The 16,988-nt window shown below is 26.8% G+C and overlaps 1 protein-coding gene across 2 annotated transcripts; it reads right to left on the bottom strand.

Annotated features, from left to right (window-relative positions):
• Positions 1-200: 200 nt before the first annotated feature.
• Positions 201-15,166, bottom strand: LOC112690732 (kinesin-like protein KIF2A). 2 transcript variants are annotated; one of them, XM_025564806.1, is made up of 14 exons: positions 14,373-15,166; positions 4,596-4,690; positions 4,400-4,513; positions 4,235-4,277; positions 3,724-4,138; positions 3,563-3,666; positions 3,211-3,373; positions 2,893-3,139; positions 2,685-2,827; positions 2,450-2,616; positions 2,212-2,366; positions 1,905-2,123; positions 1,660-1,834; positions 201-404 (listed from the first exon to the last, which is right to left on the bottom strand). In XM_025564806.1, the coding sequence occupies exons 1-14, from the start codon at positions 14,446-14,448 to the stop codon at positions 262-264; spliced, it is 2,259 nt and encodes a 752-aa protein (XP_025420591.1). In that variant the 5' UTR covers positions 14,449-15,166; the 3' UTR covers positions 201-261. The 2 variants fall into 2 exon arrangements, with proteins under 2 accessions (XP_025420591.1, XP_025420590.1); XM_025564805.1 differs by lacking the exon at positions 14,373-15,166 and adding an exon at positions 7,380-7,584.
• Between the last annotated feature and the right edge of the window lie 1,822 nt (positions 15,167-16,988).

Raw genomic sequence — 16,988 nt, forward strand, 5'->3', positions numbered from 1 at the left:
TTATGAGGTTAAAACTTAAAGCAATGAAGTAAATTATTAAGTAGGTATAAATTGATAAACATTGTTAAAAATAATGTTTGTAATAGGCCGTTAATAGTTGCATCACCAGAAAAAAATCACATTTAATATCATTAATATAAATATGATAGAAACGCAATTTTTTTTCCTCTTTTTTCCATTTCATCACATTTATATTACAAAATATAGACTTAAAAAAGAACTAAATCTTACATTGAAATATAAACAAATAAAATGTTTTCTTTAACGATGGCCGCCTCTATTTATATTCTGACTGAATTGTTCCTCAGTTGTCAACTGCTTTCTGAATGCAAGTACGGTTTCAACCAAATCTTGAGTGGATGCTAATTTGTCTTGAAGCAAATTAAGCAACTGCAACGAGTATGCTAGAAAAATAATACAATTTAGAATACAACAAATATTTACTATGATAGTTATGACATTTCATAATGATAGTTGTAAACACAAAAAATAACACAATATCAAGAGAATCATCTATTCAAAAGCAAACTTATGGTTTAGTTAAACTGTAACAAAGGAGTTTTTTTTAAAAAATAATTACTATTACTACTTATTGTACATTATATAAATAAACAAAATAATACTGGGTTCAACAAAAATTTTTGTTTTGCGAAACATAACAGTAAAAGAAAAAAGTAAAAATTACAAACATTAAAAAAACAAGACTAAAATCCCATTGATATATAATTTTTTTTTATTTATAATTATATAAATTCATATTTAGTATTATTTCTATAATTGCTTTACCTTAATATATATATATTAATGATATAAATAAGTATAATATAGTTACTGAGCAATAAGTTTTGGTAAAAAATTAGATGGATAAATTTTAAAATATTTAATACTTTATTGTTAATAATCATAATAAAAACTGCACTCCTTACTATAGCTATCAGTTAAACAAAAAATATTACAGCAGAAACCCAAAAATTTATTTCAAACAAACTTAACTCTCTATTAGTTATAAATAATTATTTTCCTTCTGGACACAGGTAACATAACACAATTATTATGTATATTAAATGGTAAAACTAAGTTTAATTTTTGATATGAATTATTATTTTGTTATATGAAAGAGATATCTTTTTTAAAAAAAAAAAAAAATCTGAATAGTTCTTCTAAATTAATTAACACATGTAAATTGGAAAAATTCATAAAATCATAATAATCAAAATAAATATTATCCTTAGAATTTAAATATTTAAATGAAGAGTTGAAAAAAATATCTGTTTCTTAAGTTAAAATGAATTAATACATTTTATTTATAAGATTTTATGAAAAAGGAAGTAAAATTATAACTATGAGACACTTTCATAATAAATATTTGAGTAAATAACTAAACGATGATCAACAATATTAAAATAAATGCAATGTAAAATCATGCTAAATAACTAACAAGAAACAAATAATACTGATCAAGTATGAGAAAGAATAATAAAATTCTAATCAATAAATTTAAAAATATTAAATTCCTATTTTTTTTCTTTAAAATGTACTGTACTAATTGTTAAGATTTTCCTAACATTGGGAGTATAAAAATAAAAAATAAAGCATAAGCAATAGGCAAAGCAGAAAGTTGGAGAGCAACAAATAAACTGGTTTTTTGATCTCTGTTACCATCTTGATCGTAGTCAACATTTTTAGTCATTGCCAACAATTGTTTGTCTTTTTGTAACCACTTTTGCCCAGCTTCTAATAATGATTTATGTTTATCAAGCATTTCATCTTCTTGTTCTTGTAGTTGAGATACTGCCTCGTGGAAATTGTATAAGTCAGCAGACAATTCACCTTCCTATTAGGACAACTAACATCTTATACATATACTTTAAAAAATTACCAATTGAAAAGCATGAACTACTTACATTAAGTGACCTAAGTGCAGCCAAATCGTCATCAACCATACTAACGTCTTGTAAATTACGAGACATGTTTGGAGAATGGCTTGGCTGTGGAGAATACATAGGAGCATGATTCTCACCAGCTGCAGGATCTGATGCGTCCAATTCTTTAACACGGTCAGCATAACGGAGGGTGTTTAGAGAATGTTCACATGAACTTAGTCCTGGACTAATCATTGCAATCTAAAATGTATAATTATTATAATTATGAACTTAATTAATAAAACATTAAATTATTGGCAAAAATAACATTTTTTAATGAATTACTCACCATACATGTTTTACTATTTTCACCAACAAAAGAGTCTCGAAGTACTTGTGTTAACTTACTAGCTCTAAAAGGTAAATGAGAACCTTTTTTTCCCAAAGCACGAATGCATTCTTTTAATGCAAGAAGAGATTTATTTATTTCTGCACCTTCCATTCCTAGAATAAATATAAAAAGTAATAAACAAGTTAATAATGTAATGAAAGTCATTACGAACAATGTTAGATCAAAAGAATATTACGTGTTTGACGATTTGCAGAAGATGTATCAGCACCTCTTTCATTTCCAGCCAAATCTATTAATGAAAATTTTCCATGTATTTGATTTAGACCAGGTATACGTAATACAATTTGGAAAACTGCATGTGACCTTGAAGAATTACTGTTGGCAGATGTCTGACCAGAAGTTCTAAAATTTTTTTAATATTTTATAATATAGTAAAATATTTAACAGAAAAAATTAAAACCAATTTTTACCTTGCACTGTTGCCATCGTTAATTATTTTCAATACTTCGTCCACAGTAGTAACCACTTTTTCAGTAAGCCCAACTACTTGTACTTTTTGCATACCATCTTCAAGAACTCTTAACTTGGCTTTATCACCAAGTAAGTCAAATACCTAAAAGACATTGATCATAAACATTTAACTATACATAATTAAACAAGTTGATTAATAAACAGTACCTTTCCACTATATATTTCAAAGAAACTAGCTGTGACAACCAGATTTAATGGGGAGTAACTAGATGAATTTAAAAATCGGAAAACATCTTTAGCAGCCATTGCATAGATGCCCTTTTTACAGTCTTGCGTTTTTCCATGAAAATCTCCACCCATGGTATGCGTTTTACCACTACCAGTTTGTCCATAAGCAAAACAGGTAGCCATTCCACCATCAAATATAGTTTTTACAAGAGGTCTTGCAGAATATCTAACAAAAATTTCATTGTTATTTAATTTTTCAAATCTTTTTTTAAAAAATCAAAAAGTTTGTTCACTTACTTGTAAACTGTTTCATTGTTGCAAGTCTCATCAAAAGCATAATCAAATCTGAAATGCTGGTTTTCTAAATATTTTGTTAAATCTACTTTGTTTTTAGGTTCATGTACAATAACTTGATTTTTGGATGGGATAGCAATAACATCTACTTCTTTTCGATTGAGTTCTGAAACAAAAATATTTTTTTCATAATATAGCAGTTATTTAAGAGTTGGACAGTTTTAATATTCAATAGTATTATTGTATATTAAAATACTTTATTTTATCTATTACATAACACCATATTTCTACAAATATCATTGAATATTACTTATATAAAAATTGAATCCACTAATATAAATTTAAATGTCAATACCTTTTTTATTGAGAGGTCTTTTTCTAACGCAGACAGTGATTTGATGATCTTCAACTACTTCAGAATCTCTTAAGGGCTTGAAATCTAAGTTAACTTGGTAGTCTCTAAAATAAAACAGTAATTAATAAAGTTATATGCATTATAAATTATAATTATCTTACCTAATCATAGCAAGAAACTCCCAATTTGGATTTCCTGGATCCATATTCATTAAAGCTTCTTTTTCTTCTTTAAGTTCAGCCTGTCGCTGTCTTCTTTCTTCTCGATTTTTTTTTAATTTTGCTACTTCTTTGACAACATTACTTCGCCTATCTTTTGCTGCAGCAGCAGCTGCTGCTGCTGCTATTGTATTTGCCCCACGGTTTGTTGCTGCTATATTATTGCTGTATAAATTAGTTAATGGTTGTTGTGGTGGTGGCGGATCAGCTGGTTTTAACACAGGTATTTGTTGGTATTGAGTTGGAGGATTTAATGGCGTACAGGGAACTGTTGTTGATAAAACTTCACTAGAACCATTTACAGCTGGAGAGTAATGATTGGTTTGTCTAGTAACAGGTTTTGTTCCTTTATACAAACCTAATTAAAATTACAAATTATACTTGAAATGTACATTTCAGGACTACACATGGCTAATTAAAATGTTTAATTCCAATGAATGTAATAAATACTTGCCTTTGTTATTTGTAAAAGCTTGTATTGAGGCTTTTGTGGAATACTAGAAAAATAAATACAAGTATTTGTATGAACACAATAAACGAATAAATTTATCTATATATATATATTTTAAATTTAATTATTGTTTTTTAAACAATTATCAATCCGAAATGTTAAATTTACCCTTGCTAATTTGCTAGTAGTTGGTATATTGGTACCGTTTTGAGCAACCATATTAATACTTGGAATATTTGAACGTAGTTGAGGATTCAGTTCTAAAATTCCATCTAAATCAATCTGTATAAAGTATAAAAAATGTATTATTATTTTTATAACTATACTTATTTGAATTTGTGTTTGAAACAGTTATCAATCTTACCTCTTTTCCTTTTGTTTCGCCTTTTTCTAACCATTCTACTGAAATGCTTCTTGTATCTGGATTCATTCTAGACACAACAGCTTTGTGAATGCGACCTAAAATATAAATTTTTAATTCATATTAATAAAAATTAAAACTTAAAATAGATTTTATTACCGCAAATATTATTTTATATAAAAAAATATATAGAAATTATTTCTTTTATTTCTCCGAGGAAATTAAATTTGTATATAATCAAAGAAAGTAAATTTGTAAACAAAAACTATAATGGAAATGAACTTGACCTTTTCATATTGTTTTAATGTATTTAATATTGTACAAGGTTACCCATAGGAACATATTTATAAACAAGAAACATAGAATAACCCTAAATGCTCTTTCGTATAAAAATAGTACATATGGGAAGGGTCAACATAACACTTCAAAACTTACAATAAACGGAAACTATGGTAACATTTATTAGATCTGAGTAAACATGATAGAATGACCACAACACATGACCTGGTTACATAACAGAAAAGTATACTTATAAATATAATCGACATTTTTTTTTAAAAGAGATACTCAACTAAATAATTAGCACCACATAAATAGGTGATTAGAAAAAAAATTAAGACGAATGAACAAAAAGAAAATATCTGATTTCCTTAAAAGCATTTATCCTCTAAATCCAGAATGTATTATAATCATTACCACAAATTTAAAATTTAAATATCAGTCCATACATATCCCGAAAGAAGGAAACTATTAATGGTTAAGTGGTATTGCGAAAAGATGATATAATTATACTTGAATCTATCGATAAGAAATATAATACAGCAACAAGTTTGTAGCAGTTTGTAAACTATTTTCGGAATTTCCCAAGAAAATTAAAAACACGGCATTTCTGCTTAGAATGCTGTTCTAAGCATTAACGCATTAACACAAAAATTAAATTAGATACTTAAAAATGTGTTGATAATAGTCTTTAAAAATGTACTTATCGCATCTACCTACATCTCAATTTGGTTATATTATGTACATATCATAAAAATATAACATAATCTACTAAAACATCAAATTTATAATAATATGGCATAACTATGTCGAAACTCTAAAAAAATAATATGAAATTTATTTATATATTTTTTAAATTGAAATGAAACAATAATTTTAAAAGTAGTTAGATATAATATAACTTATGTTTGCTGAAATTGTTCTTTGAATACTAGGATTTTCAAAAACTTTCAATACAAGAAAATGATAAAACATCGTATTTCAATGAGATGAGTGAAGCGAAATGATTGCTGATACCCTGCGCAATGTTTGGAGCAGATCTCTTTTTTTAATTGGAAATTGTTGTTACATAAAGATATTTTGCATGTATATATAAATATTAAACACATATAGATACTGTTATAAAATCTACATTTTATTGTTTTATGAGTAGAAACTATAAATACAAATAAAACTAATACTTATGTAACATGGAATAATAAAATGTTAAACATATAATTATGATACTACGCAGATTCCAATTTAAATTAAAACTTTTTATATAATTAATAATTAAAATTGGTAAGAACTAATAATGGTTATATTTTGTTGCCTCAGTAACTAGGCTGAAAATCGTTAGACCATTTCCATTCATTTTTGTGTAACATAGCAACAAGTAAAAGAAACTCATTTTCTAAGTATAAATATTAAAATCGACTTATATTAATACAATTAATGAGCTATCTCCGTGCAATGACCTTTCATGACACTTCGAGAGGTAAGATTGCTATAACACACCTTTATCCTTAAACTACAGTTTGCTTTTGTAACGTCAACTATAATAATTAAGAGATGTGCATGACAAAATAATATACCTCGTAATATACATTATTGTAAATAGTATTACTTAATAAAAAATATATATAATTGAATTTTTAGTTGAATTACAATTACTTAAATGTTTTCTTTTATTACATCAGAATCACGAACTAAAACTCGATCAACACAAATCAACATCAAAAGTACTCCTACAGTTCTACATATTATTATTATACGCCTTTTTGAATAGTAAAATATTTTCTAAATCAACGTTACAAACATATACAGTATACTGTAATGAATGAAATGATTAATGATCACAAAAAAAGTTATAGTATTCAAGAGCAGTGTTAATAACATTTTACAATCATTTGAAACACGCATAAATAAATTATTGGCACTGACATTTTATTTCTAACATAAAGTGTGAAACGAATTTATCAACTAAAAACTATAGGTATATCGAAAATAAACATTTATGAAAAAAATACTTGTTACATTGTGGACTGCACAATATACAAATATACAATGGGATTTTTATTAATATACCAATAATAAATTCAATTTATTTCACTCAAACAAGCTATAGAAGATGATGGACGAATAATCAGAGGCAATTACCTATTTATAATCAATGATAATTTAATGGGATACAGAATTAGTTTTCTCGGAAAATTACAAGATTTAGAATTCTTTATTAATCCCAAAAAATATTTAAGCATGTTAAAATTTTATTTTATTTTCTAATGGAAAAATGTATCATTGTTTAAAACACTCATAGATATAAAATAATTGAGGAATTATATCAGTCATACATATGTTTCAACATAAAGATCGTAAACAAAAATACAATAATAAGTATTAAAATTTCAAAATAATAATAGAGATGGATAAAATTATTTTCTGAAACATAAATGTACTTGCATTTAAAAATAGAACAAAAAATACGAAATACCTCTAAAAAAATAATATGCAAAATAAGTTACTGACCATTATCACATACTAGATTTCCAACATGCTCTTCGTCAAAATTACATTGAATATTTTTGTCCGATACTTCCAATTTAGCATCCACATTACTGTTATAACACGATTTCGAATCATTTTTTTTGTTACATTCACTACTACTACTATTTTTGTTAATTTTAAAACACGATAAACTCTTCTTAATCCATGACATAATGTTTTATCTTAGCTACGAAACCTTTTCATGAAGAACAACAAGACTCGCGATTAACAGTTTCCGCGAACGCTCATGCACCGAACTAGTGAACAAGCAATTGATTTATTTAGATGACAACGGCCGGCGTTTTATTTTAATCATATGTACACGTTGAATGTATTTAAATTAACGTGCGAAACTTTCAATTGCTTCAGCAATGATTCATTGGGTACAATACTGGTGGTGTATCCGTAAAGTACATTTGCCAATCGTACCAGGCACTGGTTACCCACCCCTTTCTACCCTACGTGTACAGTAATAGGATGAATAGTACAAACGTCTGGAGGCCATGCTAACTTGTTAAAAATAATAATAATCCAAATCGATCAGTATTGACACAATTTATCCAAATTGGCGTTAGACGTAATAAATTAATAAGTTGCATATGTCAATGCATTTTTTTTACATATAATAAGTTAAATTAAAATTTAGCAATTTAACAATGTATCAATATAATAGGGAATTATTATTGCTTATTAGATATTAGTATAAAATTACGATTTCAGCAGGGTGATAAAACACTACAACAGAAAATAATTGAGTGCTTTAGGAGGGTGCTACTATCGATTAATAATTTGTTGTTTTTTTTTTTTTTTTTAATATTTATTTTCTAGAAATCAGATGTAACTAAAATCATACTGAAATGTAAATGATATCATGACCTATAACCTTATTAGGAAAAATTTCAGAATCATTCAAGGATTTCTTGATTTGTTCAATGTTGGCCGAAAGGTATTTTATAATTGTATACCCCACATAACTTTTGCGTGTAACGCAAGTCTAAACATCTTGGAAATATATATGAATTAAAATCATAACAAATCACATAATAAATTATATGTACCTACATATTGATAACAATACCATTTACTCATATTTTACAAATAAATATTTATATTGATCAACTTAACATTATATATAGGTAGGTGTAATAATTAAGAAATCAAATACATTAATAAAATAGATCTATTGTATAAAAAAAAATTATAATGTAATATCTACTATGCATATTACATAGGTATCAAATATAATGTGTATATATATAAACCATACTTAATATATTTTGATAAAGAATAATTTTAATAAAATTACACAATAAAATAATACAGTCCGATAGACAATAGTAAATTGATAATCGAATATCATTATTTTAATTTTAAAACTCATTTAATTAGTATGAGTTTTAGAGTTATCCATATTTTTTAGAAATGTTTTGTATCTCTTCTATTTTTTTTTTTTATCTTAATAATTGTAATTAATTGTAATTTTTTTTTTTTATTACCACTTTCATGTTCTTATTCATTTTTGAGATATTATAATTTAATGTTAACACCTCTTTAATAAAAAAGAAAAACGTATTAAATTCGTTCTAACATATTTAAAAAAGTGCAAAGCTACAATTATATATTTGAACCCGAATGTCCTTGAACTTATCACAACACCATTAACTTCCATTGAACTTAAGTTTAATGGACAAAAACTTCATCAGTTTCATTTTTATATTATTTGTATAAAGTAATATTAAAAAATATAATATTATAAATACACTATTACATGCAATGATTGAACTCCTGCATGTAAAGGCCTAAGGGAAGACCAAGAATACGCTGGGAAGATGCTATAAAAAAGAATGTTGAACAGATGGAACAAGCTGGTTCCAACTGGAGAAATCTAGCACTGAATAGAGAAGGATGGAAGCTTGGTTGTTAGACGGGATGGTCCCAAAAGTCCAATACCCCCCCCCCCCCAAAAAAAAAAAAAAATAAATAAAAAAAATATTATAAATAGACGTTAAAGTTTTATATATTTATTAAAATTATTTTTCTTCGATTATTTATAATAAATCAGTGGTCAAATCGAGTATAATTTACGAAATATCATCAGAATAAGTAAAATGGATTTCTAAGAAAATAATTTTTTTTTTTTTTTTTACAGAAACTATTAACAGAAAACGAAAAATAATACTGAGAAAACTCAAGAGAAAAATAATTAATATTTAAAACTTGAAATAACATACGATTATATCACGTAATTAAAATAATAATTAAATTTAAATACATTTTTATACTCCGGATATTCAATTCGCTATCAGTTCACGGTCCCAACATAAAAGTAATTCTTATTTGAATAACAAGTCTACATTTCTACATATAGTGATAAATTAAAGACAGTTTACTTTGACGTTATATCGATACAAGATATTTATTTATCAAGATTTTAAACCTGTATGTAGACAAATAACAAAAAAATAAAAATAAAATAAAATTGATTATGACTTTAAATGTCACAAAAAAATGTAAAACAAGTAATATATGCACAACTTATAAGTCACATAATTTGAACATGAAAAAAATGATAAAAATGCAATTTTATTTTACAGTGGTAGCGAGATTGAGTATACAAGATAGTATAATATATGTGGTCAAAAAATGGAACAAAGTTATCTCTGTATTTAGAATTTCAACTGTAAGTTGTAGTATTGAAAAAAAAATGAAAAATATGGGATAAAACATTAAACAACATTGAAGTAATTGTTTAAATAAAGCAAATAAATGGTATTTAATGATTTTTTTTTATTATTTTGATATTTAAATGTCATCATTATTAAGAACCTAAAATTAATTATCATAGGTACTCAATAAGATAACAGAAAAAAATATTTATTTTTCACAATGATTCGTGTGGGTAGATTTTAGTTGTAAGAGAAGGTAGGTGTGTTTAGTTTTCATATATAGGTAAGTACTCCGAATTTAAAAATAACTTAATTTTATTTAAGAATAGTGATGATCAGTTATCTAAATAGATAATCCCAATATTTTTCTCTATTAAATTAATCAAAATCAATATCAGTAAATAATAGAAGGAAAAGACGAAAATAATAATTACAAAACGATTGGAGTAAGTATGTTTCTCCCTACAGATATTAAATAATAATGAAACACAGCATATAGCGAATACCCTATAATAACAAACCATTATGAAGATAATTTAATATATTTAACGAAAGAAAATATTTGCGAAAAAAATGTGATTTTGGGCATATGGTTTTTAATCATAAAATATTGCAAATAAAAAATAAAATATGATTGAAGATTTTAAAAATAATAAATATTTATGTTTGTATCTATATATTGTTGTTGATCAACTTTAGTTTTAATGAAACTAAAAAAGTCGGACATACTGTAGTAGTACTATAATGGCCCTTACATACACGTATTTGAGTCTGCATTTTCTGGACGTCCTTATATGGTCTTGTGACTGCCAGGCCGCCTACAGAAGATAATACTGAAGGTCAAACAACTGTTGTCTTGTCACCCACCCAAATAAAATACGTTAGCATATTATTTCAGCACAAATCATACTTTTTGTAAAAACATAAAAGGGTAGTAAACAACTTTATTTTCCCCGAAAACATAACTTACATAACGAACAGCCAATTCAAACCAGGTAAATACTATAAGATCTAACAAGTTCTAAAATTATTTTATTATACAATAATATCAAATAGTGTTTGATCACATATTTTAAAAATGCTACTTATAAACTTTTAAAGAATAATAAAAAACACTTGTTTGATTGCAAGTTTAATAAATTATTCATTTTTCTATTAGGCCTAATTTAACACAATAAATAATTACAATATTAATGTAATTGTAAACTATTAGGTAATACATTATTCAGAGATCCATATAGGACCTATTAACTATGTAAACTAGTATTGTACAATTGGATACATATTTTAAAGTGGGTAATTTGAATATAATATGTATGGACGTATTTATTCAATTTTAAATCACCATATTATATATATAGACTATTTTTGATAACAAAATAACAAATGAAATTATTTCGCATTAAAATTGCTTTAAAATGAAGAAGTATATACTTATCATAATTATTTTTAGTAAAATATTAAATGAATGTTAAATTTCTCATCTGTTAAAAAAATTAAAAATGTATTAATAAAGATATTATCATTATATTTTATGTTCTAATTTAAATCAAAATATTTTAATTCATTATTGATTGAATTAAATGCATTAGTTGAAAAATTAAATTATGAGTAGTAAAACAATTTTTAATTTTAATACTATCAGTATGCTTTTCAGCATCAGTTTCAATTTCATGGGACTAAAGAAATTAAAAATAATTTTGATATATAATTTTTTAGATCATTTAAATTAGATATTTGATTTTTCAAATTAATAAGCACAAAAAGTTTATAGTTATTTCTCAAATCATTAAGAACATTATAGATCTTATTTCTGAACTCTATTACATACATGACTTACTAGATTTTTTTAATTATGTATATTAAAAATAAATAAAACAAAATAATAGAATCAATCAAAAATAATTGAGTTTATTTTTTAAGTCTAAAAATGAGATCTTCCAATTTGTGTTACTAATTCATTAATTCAAAGAATGTTCAACTTGTACATTAAAATATGATAGCTGGTAAGTTTTATTTTAACAAATCAACTATATTCCAAATTAATTTTAAAACATTTCAACAATAAATTAAACATAAAACAATTAATATGCAGGTTTTTAATTATAAACAATAATAAATAATACCAAATAGGTATACATGATTTAAAAAATATTTATTTTTACAATCAAAATTAAGAACAGAATCTATTTAATACTATAAGAGTAAAACTAATAAACAATGTAGGGTGGGTAGACAAGACATGTCACAAAACATGATTGTAATCTAATGTAAGCAGTTATGAGCTATATTATTACGATAAAAATATTCCACTGTAGTATCAATAATTAACTTGAGTAAAACCAATTTTTAGTTATTTAATTTTGTTTATGATGAAGAATAATACAATTTTAATTTCTAAAATATGTGTGTTCTATTTGATAGAGTTTTTAGTTTAGTTAGTTATTTTATATCTATTTTAAAGAGCAAAATTAAGTTGCCTTGAAAGTTACATCATAATTAACTATTATACTTATATCCAAGACAAATCTTTATCGATACTTCTTTTATTTTACTAAATTAAATTAAGATATAATAAAACATGTAGTTAAGAATGATAATAAAATAAATTAAGTGGTTACTTAATATTGGCATTAATAAATTAATAATAATAATTTATTTAATGAAAATGATCAAGTGAACATTATATAAGTAAATATCTTTACATTTACAAATTGTATTAGAATACTACTCAGCATATCATAATTTACGAGATCATTTATGATACTCACTCAAATAAATTATAATGGTATATAGAATTTTTTAAATAATAGTTATATCACATAAATATTAAACACTACATCAAGGTTTAAAAATGTCATAGCAGTTATGTACAAATATAGCTAATTGTTTTAATTCCACAGGTTTACTTAGGTTACCTAGTTTAAGCAGGTATGTTATTTTTCTTTTACAGTAAACCAAAAACTCAAACCAGACTTGCGTTATTCAATAACAGTAAAGTTTATGTGAAATAAATCATCATAAAGAATGAAGACGAGCTTATATTTAATAAATTCAAAACAGCAGTTTTTTAAAAGCTTATTGTTAGAAATTTTCATGGAACCAATAACTGTATAGGTAGTTATTTAATAGGTATGTTTAGAACTTATCTTATAATACACCTATTGTGATATATTTACTAGTATCGAAAAGGTATTAGTATTTTACCAAACATTTAACATTGGCATTTAGCCAATGCAAAATGCCTTTGTATCATACAGAATAAACTCGAAAGTAATATACATTCTAAGTATTTAAAGTCACAAAATGTCAACTAATGAATGTATAATGCATTACATTCAATTTTATGTATCATTTAAATAATTTTGAGTATCAAGTCTACATTGTAACAAATAAATTTACAAAGACCCAAAACCATAGCAAAATATAGTAATCATACATTTTATGAAAATATTACTTATAAAAAAACGTTCAACAACTTAATATCTTTGATATTTATAAAGGTGAACAAAAACACATTGATATTATTAAAACACCAATATTTTGACCAGAACATCCAAAAAAAAATAAATTTAATAAATTTCAAGGTTTAAAAATTTGAATAGACTATAAATAATAAATATTGGTTAATGATAAACAAAATAATTCATTATGAATTCACAGCTACAAAAATTCAAAACAAAATTTAAATGATTGATAATATCAAACTGAATAGCTAAAATCAATAAGACATAAATAACATATAACAATATATTATTAATTCTCAACTGTAAATAAATGTTTGAAAAGCCTAAGGCTTATCCGATATAATAGATCATGGAAATTATAAGTATAGATAAATTGTCCTTGTCAGTAACTCAATAAACAAACTTTAAATACATTTTAAGCCGATCTCTATACAAAACATTATAATGTAACAAAAAACCCCAATTTAAGAAATCAATTATCCAAGTAGCAATACAGGTATAAGTATGCCTCAGCATGATCCAATGTTCTATATGATATATCAATTCAATTGTGACAATTCTGCATAATATGATATAGAATTATTCATTGTTACCTTACAGTATTTTACAGCTAATACAATGTCGTCTCAATCAAAAGATAAAAATTAAGGACAAAATCAATAAACAGAAGTCACAGCCAAACAGAGTCTAGACATTAGAAAATAACTCAAATGCGTTAGAGTCCGATAACTGTCACTACAGGGTGCATGTAGGGGGGGTCCTGGAGACATACATCGGGCATATTGTCGCGAAACAATAATATAGATTAATTATATATTATAATAGGTATGCCGCTGTCTCACCATCGGTACGTTTGATATTGATGTCCATGGCCAGTTTCAAGTTGACGCCCTCGAACAATGTGTCTTCCACTTGCATGTTGGGAGTCGACGAAAAAGTTTGATTCTCGACACCGAAACGGATGACAACGACCGTCCACGGAGTAACGAATATGACACTTGCGTGTGATATGGTGTGCAACGACCGATGAAACAACGGATAACACGGTGACGAGAAACCGGGTGCACGAAAAAAACCGTTAGCGAGGTGATATTGAAAAAAATGGACATACGTAGATGCGATGTGTGCACTGTTGAGTGTGCTACGGCGGTGACGGCGGCGGCGCGGCCCGTGTGTGCGAACACAAAACCGTTACGCCAAACTGCGACGAGTACGAGTGATAACCAGCAGCGGCGGCGGCATCAAACCAGAGTAGTAGGCGACTACCGATGACGACAACAAAGGCGACAACGAATCCGCACCACGTTGCGTATATGATCTATACTCGTCTGCGACGTCACGCCGCCGTCGCGCGAAAAACGAAAGGAAAACTATACAATTCGAGTGGTCTCTCAATTGTTTTCAAATGAAACGCGAATCTCGGTTTCCGACAGACATTTTTTGACAACCCGATTTTTTAATCACCATGCCTGAAACGTCCCCGCAGCGGCAACATCAGCAGTTACTCTATGATATATATTAACTGTTAATATCACTATTCGCGTCTTGTTCGGCGGTGCGTTTCCACCGGACGACGATTGGTTTTTGAACGGTTTTTTTTTTTTCCAATACCATTCGTATTTCGCTCTCCCCGTTCTTTACCGCACTGCGTGACGGTTGGTCGGTGGTGGTAGGGGAGAAATAACGATCACACGCGCACGCACACGCAGGCACGCGGCACACACGTCCGTTGAAATGAAATTCAAAACGACCCGTCCACGACGCAAGGTCGGCCCGACGGATGGCCGTCGTCGTCAGTGATGCCAATCGCTGCGCCCCCACCGGCCAACGCGTGTTACTGTTGCTATTAGGAGTGTGCGATTCGCACGGTTTTCATTTGTCTATGGGCATGTCGCCGCACATGATGGTGATTCATTCTCGACAATTTTCGTCTTTCTCCTAACTATCCATGAGGTCATGTTTCATGATTTGCGTGTTTAACCGTTTTCTAATAATGTTGATTTTATAATTCACCAATGTAGTGCTCGAAAACATTAGTTTTATAATATAATATTATATTATATATAATATATATAAACATATTATAAAATCTATGCTACAAGCTATGATCATTGATTAAATAAAACGGGAACCAAAAACTTAAAATTTAATCAATTCTGTGATACATAATGTTATACAGACTCAACCAGTGACGAATACATAACATTTGTATGGGAGGGGGGGATCATTTTTTTTAAGTTTTAAACGCCTTCACACTAAGAACATTATTTTATAACATTTAGAAAAAGACCTAGAGGTTGGCTATCTGAGCTCCACCCCCCCCCCCTTGTACACGCCACTGGCCTCAACTATAAATACGTGTAATCACTTCTTAGATATTAATGTTTGAAAAACATTTGAAAAAGTTTGATTTCAATAAAAACTCCCTTGGAAGTAAAAATGTTTCAAGTACAGATAAATTCAGATAAGATGATGGTTACTGCAGTGTCAGACTAGCTAAAATAAGCCTGCCATGCATTTTATTTTAAAATACCTTAATTTTAAACATTTTTAATATGTTGAAAAGGCCTATATAATTGAGGTCTAATGTACAATTTCGTATCTATACTATAAACCAATATGGCTCTGCAGATAAGGAGGCTTAATTTCCTAATTCGAGTACTGACTACATAAAATAATATATGCATTGTGCAACCAAATGGATATTACATCGGTTATAATCGAAACCGAAAAAACAACCAGCAATGTCGTCATGGTATCAGTGCACGTTGAATTTTTTACACGGTTATTTCTTTCGCATACATTGCAATTTGCAGTGTAAATTCATGTTACAAGATACTTTTAATCATTTATTATGAGTAGGGAACGGATTTTATTGTAAATACATATTTTTATTAGAATGAGATATTTTAAATCTGATAAAAAATGTGTACAATTTAGATCATTCTAATTGAATTGAATTAAAAAAATTGAAATTGAAATTAAATAAATTATATAAATAATAATTAATAATTTAAATAATTTAAATTTAAACTTAAATTTATTTTACATATTTTTACATACTTGGTAAAAAAGTACAGATTTTGTGTTATATTATAGTTATATTTTATATAATTTTTGATTTTTTTTATTGATTTTTGATGACGATAAATATTATAAGTTTTGTCTAACATTTATTTTTGAAGACATCCAAATATTGTATATTATCTAAATGACATTTATGTACCTACTTATTTTTAGAATGATCATCAGAGATATTTTAATAGGAATTAATCAACAAGGATCTCTGGACATTGAATTCACTCCTTCTGATTTAGCAAATATGAATTACGACCTTATCACATCAGTTGTTTTGGAACGGTCTTTTATCAATACAAGAGCATTCTTCGACCAAACCGTTGGAATTTTTTATTTGCAAACCTTTAGCAATATGTTGTTGCTCAGTGCTTAGTTCCAGA

The sequence above is a fragment of the Sipha flava genome, unplaced genomic scaffold, assembly GCF_003268045.1.
Source record: "Sipha flava isolate LNK unplaced genomic scaffold, YSA_version1 51_pilon_pilon, whole genome shotgun sequence".
Classification (NCBI taxonomy): Eukaryota; Metazoa; Arthropoda; class Insecta; order Hemiptera; family Aphididae; genus Sipha; species Sipha flava.